The sequence below is a fragment of the Prunus dulcis genome, chromosome 6 (genome assembly GCF_902201215.1).
Source record: "Prunus dulcis chromosome 6, ALMONDv2, whole genome shotgun sequence".
Taxonomy (NCBI): domain Eukaryota; kingdom Viridiplantae; phylum Streptophyta; class Magnoliopsida; order Rosales; family Rosaceae; genus Prunus; species Prunus dulcis.
The window spans coordinates 20,107,082-20,113,011 of NC_047655.1; the positions used below are offsets into that span (position 1 = coordinate 20,107,082).

The following is a 5,930-nucleotide window of genomic DNA, read 5'->3' on the forward strand; positions in this document are numbered from 1 at the left end:
AGAGACAAGTATATAATGAACCTTCAAGACAAACTCAAAGCATAGACTCAACCTATTTGATTTTCATCACTCAATCTGGCCATTTATTATGTTTGTTATTTGCACATCCCAGACTTAAGTGCATGAGTGGCCCAATTTTGCTGCTCTTGCTCTAGATTCTTCAATCATATCACCTTATACCTTCCTAGAGTCGTGACTACATTGGTCACACTTCCCTTTTTTCTTTTCTTTTTCTTTTTTTTTTTAAATTTATAAACAAATTGCCTAAGAGAGTGAGATAAGATAGGAGATTATAACAATGATTGTCCACAATGGATCACAACACTTGTCTCACCAAGAGGACATAAAAACACCAAAAAAATTTCATCTAATGGCTCCAAACTAGAAGGGGGGAATTATGCACAAATCAGGCAAAGCATAAAATGATTCAAACTTCACACCATCAGAGATCAGAAGAAATAGATGTTTTTGACATTTGCACACCAAGTAAACAAAAATTTATATTTGACTAGTCAACTAAAACGAAGATGACTAGTCAACAGTTCTGCAATGTGCTGAAGATAAGGAACAAACAAGCTAATCAATCAATTGAGCAAAGGCCAATGGACTACCTAAGTGTGACATGTTTCTGAAAGTCCAAGGCCTTGGTGAGTATATCTGCTAGCTGTTTCTTAGAGGGAACAAATTCCAAAGATAGAATTTTGTCTTCCACAAGATCTCTAATAAAATGGTGCCTAATGTATATATGCTTAGTCCTAGAGTGTTGAACAGGATTTTAGAAATATCTATACCACTCATGTTGTCACAATAGATTAGAAAGCATGATTGAGCAAAACCATAGTCTTCCAACATTTGTCTCATCCAAAGGAGTTGAGTGCAGCAACTCCCAGCTGCAACATACTCTGCTTCAGCAATGGATAAAGAGATAGATTTCTGTTTTTTGCTATGCCAAGTAACAAGGTTGTTGCTTACATAAAAGACCCTCCCAGAAGTGCTTTTCCTACCGTCACTACAACCTGCCCAATCAGCATCACTATACCCAACAAGATTGACACAAGTGTCATAAGTATACAACAACCCAAACTCAAAAGTTCTACTCACATATTTTATGATTATTTTGACAACAAACAAATGAGACTCTTTGGGATCACTTTGGAACCTAGCACAAAACTCCTACATTATAGGAAATGTCAGGTCTACTTGCAGTCAAGTAGAGAAGGCTTCCTATCTTGCTTCTATAGAGAGTTTTCAATAGGGACAGATGAGCTGAGATTCTGAGGTTGATTATGACAAGTTGACAGGTCAACTGGAACAGAATTGTCAAGAGTTGACTGGTCAACCAATTTGCTAAGGGTTGACCAGTCAACCACTAGATCCAGACCTGGAGATTCTCCCTCAAGAATAGAAGATAAAAGACCATCCTCATCTAATGCCATCTCAGTAGAGGCAGCAAAGTCATCAATATTGACATGATGGTTCCGGTCCGATAATTATATACTCTATAGGCTCGGCTTGAAGTGGAATACCCAAGAAAAATTCCTTTGTCACTTTTAGAGTCAAACTTAGCAAGGTGTTCCCAATCTCTTAAGATAAAACATGTGCTACCAAAGACTCTAAAATAAGACACATTGGGTTTCTTACCTTTCCAAAGCACATAGGGAGTTTGTTTGGCACCATACCTCAAAAACTCCCTGTTTGAGATGTAAACCAAAAAAATGTTTAGCAAAATTTTTGCTATTGAGCATCACCCTAGCCATCTCAACAAGAACTCTTTTTTTTTTTTTTTCTCCACAACACCATTTTGCTGAGGTGTAATAGGTGCAAAGAACTCATGCTTAATTCTCATCACCTCACAAAATTTCAGAAGCTGAGAATTCTCAAACTCAGAACCATGATATGTTCTAATTCTAACAAGAGGCAGATGACTAGTCATCTTAACTTTTTTTTTTTTTAAAAGATGGTAGACAGATTTAAACCTTTGAAAGGTTTCTGATTTTTCAAGCAAGAGTGAGACCTAAATAAACCCAAAGAAGTCATCTACAATGGATAGGATGTATTCCTTGCCACCAAGGGAAAATGTTTGGACAAGACCAACAAGATAAATGTGAACAAGTTCAAAAGAACATGAAATTTTGTTGATCACCCAAGATTCAAAGCACTGAGAGAGAGATGATTGAAAGATATGCATGCAATGACCACATTTAAAAATAATAAAACAAAAGAACAAGGTGCAAATGCATGACAATGTATCTAGACTCCATGAAGCACACACAAATAAGAGAATGGTCTAGATACATAAAATAAAGAAACTAGTCACCAACATGAGGAAGAACATGGTCTTCCTTCTTGATCCAAACTTGCTTCACTTTTGAGACTTTATGAGGCAAAGAGATCACCTTAGGAATTTTGACAACTTTATAAAGAAGATCATTCACTTGAGTTTGAAGTGAGTCATCATTTACTTTCTTGAAATGAACAAAAGGCTTTTGCTCAAAATTCCTAAAATCAAAACACTTTGGTCTAATGTGTCCTAATGTGCCACAATGATGGCATATAGGAATGAACCTTTTTGGTTGTAGGAAACCAAATTTTGCAAGTGAAGAATGTTTATCTCTTGTACAAACCACAGACATTACAGTCGCATACCCCTTAAAAGATGACACATGAGTCTTAAACTCACTTTCTTTGGAAACTTGAGACTCAATCCTAAGGATATTACACCTAGGTCGAATGTGTCCTTTCACACCACAATGGTGGCAGGTAGGCACAAATTTGGATTGTGGAAGAGACAGCTTTTCCTTAGAAACAATATTCATGGAATCAAAACCCAAGTTGAGACCATGAACAAATTTTGGAGCTTCTTGAGTTGACACATCTTTGACAAAGATTGTCTCAAATGATGAACGTATAGAAGACTCATTTATATATCCTAAACCTCTTATATCACCGAACAATTTTCCAAAATTGAGCATTTTATCAATCTTTCCAGCACCAATGGTTAAACCTTGAATCTTTTCTTTTTCCAACTCAAGTTCATGTTCCAATCTTATATTTTCAAATTGTAAAGCATCAAAAGATTCAGATTGTTTAACCATGTTGTTTTCAAGTGATTTTATCATCTCAAACAAGTTTTGAACCTCAATGTCTTTCTCAAATAACATGCATTGCAAATCAGAATTTTCAACCACAAAATTATCATGCACGACTACATTTTCATGCTCAACTAATGACTTTTCAAACTCAAATAAAATCAGTCTATGAAGAAACAAGGATTTGTCATTTTCAAGTACATTCAACTTCTTAATCAAATCAGAATTTTCCTTTTCAAGAGTGCTAACTTTATGATACAATTCATACATGTCAACTTCATTCTCATACAAGCTATCACTCAACTTCTTTTTGGCCATTTTGAGAGTTTCATTCAGTTCATCAAGTTCCTTGACCTTTTCTTCCATCATGAGATTATGTTCTTTGAAATTACAGGTTTCATTGAAAAGCATATCATACTTTTCACATAGTTCCCTGTATGACTGGTCATCTTGTTCCTTGTATGACTGGTCATCTTGTTCCTTGTATGACTGGTCATCTTGTTCTCTATATGACTGGTCATCTTGCATATCATCTCTCGACACAGATTCTTCCTTAACTACATGAACTCTAGCAAGGCTAGAGTTATGGACAGAACCAACAAGGGCAAAATTATTTGCCTCTTCATAAGATGAAGTGATATAGTTATTGGAATCATCACTACCATTATCACTCCATTGTGCACTAATTGACTCTTCTCTCCCATTAAACTTTATCTTGTGGTTATTTGCACATTCCACATCAATGTGACCAGCACCACCACATAGATAGCACTTTACAAGACCTTTCAAACTTTTGTCCTCCCTAAAGCCATAAGAGTCCAAAACATTCATCTCCTTAAAAACATTGTCTTGAGACACACATGTAGACGAACTAGGAAGATTCTGACAATTCCTAGTGACTTTGGTTTTATCTTTGACAACCCTTCTATAATTCTTAACAAACAAGGCAAGCTCATCATGAATGCAAGGAGCAATTTGATCCATTTTTATGTTTGCACACCTAATACCAACTAGCACCCAAAGGATCTCTCTATTTATGTTTAGAGCTGGGGCTCTGATACCAATTGAAATTGGTACTTAGGTGACGAGGGGTAAATTTAAAAGATATTCAATCAAGAACGCAACAACCTTCACACACTCTAGACCTTGACCAAATACTCTTATGACTAGTCAACTGTCATATATGAATTATACCAAACAATAACATACACAGAGCATACCAAGATGTACCTGCAAGCCTAGAGAATTACTAGTGACAACCTAGGCACTCAGAAGGACCCGTCAATCTAGGCATCCCCTATGCTAGCAACAACTATGGTGAAAGTGTGTGAAATCATCATAATCAAGTAAACACCAAACAACAGATAATGATGACTAGTCAACTATAAGGACACAAACCCAGAATTTATACAATGACTAGTCAACCACAATTCATATGATGACTAGTCAACCACCAAGAACACAAACCCAGAAATTCATACGATGACTAGTCAACCACCAAGAACACAGACCCAGAAATTCATACGATGACTAGTCAACCACCAAGAACAGAAACCCAGAAAATTTACAGAGATGAAAACCAGAAATTGTTCACCCAGAAACCCACCATTGGGAAAAAACTGGGGGTCATCAACCGACCAGGCAATCCACTAAGCAAAAAAGATTCTTACAAAGAACACTAGCAAGCTCAAGAAATTCCTAGGTCTATTTAGGAAGATGAGCTATACCTCCTTTGTGCAATCTTCTTCTCCAACTTAGCAAAGCTTAAAGCTCAGTTCTTCATGGCAATGGCAGCTCCTTCTCCAGCTCTTTCATCCCATGGCACTAGCTTGCAAGCTCTAACTCAAACCAAAACCAAAATTTGGATTCAAATGAGAATGACCAATTTCCTCAAGAAACCATTCTCTTGAAGAAATTAGTCTTGAATCTGACCTAGATATAAATGAGAGATTATTCTATGTGGCTAGATGCAGATTCAAAGTCAAATGCAGTTTTTCAAGAAGAAATCATTTTGGAAAAACTCATAGATGAAATATAGGATGGTTCTCTCGAAGAAGAAGAAGCAAAAGATGGCAAGCCAAACTTTCCAAAACTTCCACCCAAAAGAGACGACCCCAAAATAGGAAACAACTAGCCTATATAGACAGAAATTCCCTTAGGTCATAATGCCTACATGGCAGTTGAGAGAGAAAGGAGAATAGGACAAAAAGGTTTGTTATCCAGCTGGAATTCCTACAGAGCAAGGATGACTAGTCATACGAGAAACAGATGACTAGTCATCATTTTATGAAAACAGTTTTAATGCCATGATATGCAATGCATACTTACCTTTGTCAAATTGCTTGAACCTCCATAGGATAGATGTTAGTTTAAGAACACCTAGAGAAGCTATTCTTAAACTAAGCTTGAGCTTGATAAAAACAATAAAAATCCTATTACAAAATTGTCAAGGGAAGCCAAAAGAAATAACTCAAAATGCATACATTAACAGCCTCCGCATTAATTCATGAAGCTCCCCTAATATCGCTTGGATATAAAAATGAATAAATAAATAAAAGCTTACAGAGACATAAAATATATTTATATTTTTAAAATTAAATGATGAAGGTGAAAGCAGTTGTGCTTGTTTCCATCTAAATTAAGAGCGAAAGGCTTAATTAGGACCACTAGATTGAATGGAGCCAGACAATATTAATGCCCATTTTGCTTATCGTTCCTTTCAAGATGCATGCTAGTTTAAAAAATTGGAGTCATTAATGTGCTAGAAATCAAGGAGTATCAATAAGAAATCAGGGAGTTTATAACATGTTTTAAAATAAATTAAATACAAAACATGAAGGT

The 5,930-nt window shown here is 36.0% G+C and overlaps 1 protein-coding gene across 1 annotated transcript in view; it reads right to left on the minus strand.

Annotated features, from left to right (window-relative positions):
- LOC117630433 (probable mannitol dehydrogenase) overlaps nucleotides 1–1,436 on the minus strand; it is a 2,078-nt gene extending 642 nt beyond the window's left edge. Inside the window, exons 1-2 of the mRNA XM_034363157.1 lie at nucleotides 1,260–1,436; nucleotides 973–1,173 (exon numbers count right to left, since the gene is read on the minus strand). Of these exons, the coding sequence (XP_034219048.1) occupies nucleotides 973–1,173; nucleotides 1,260–1,436 (378 nt within the window). The remainder of the gene's footprint in view (nucleotides 1–972; nucleotides 1,174–1,259) is intronic.
- Between the last annotated feature and the right edge of the window lie 4,494 nt (nucleotides 1,437–5,930).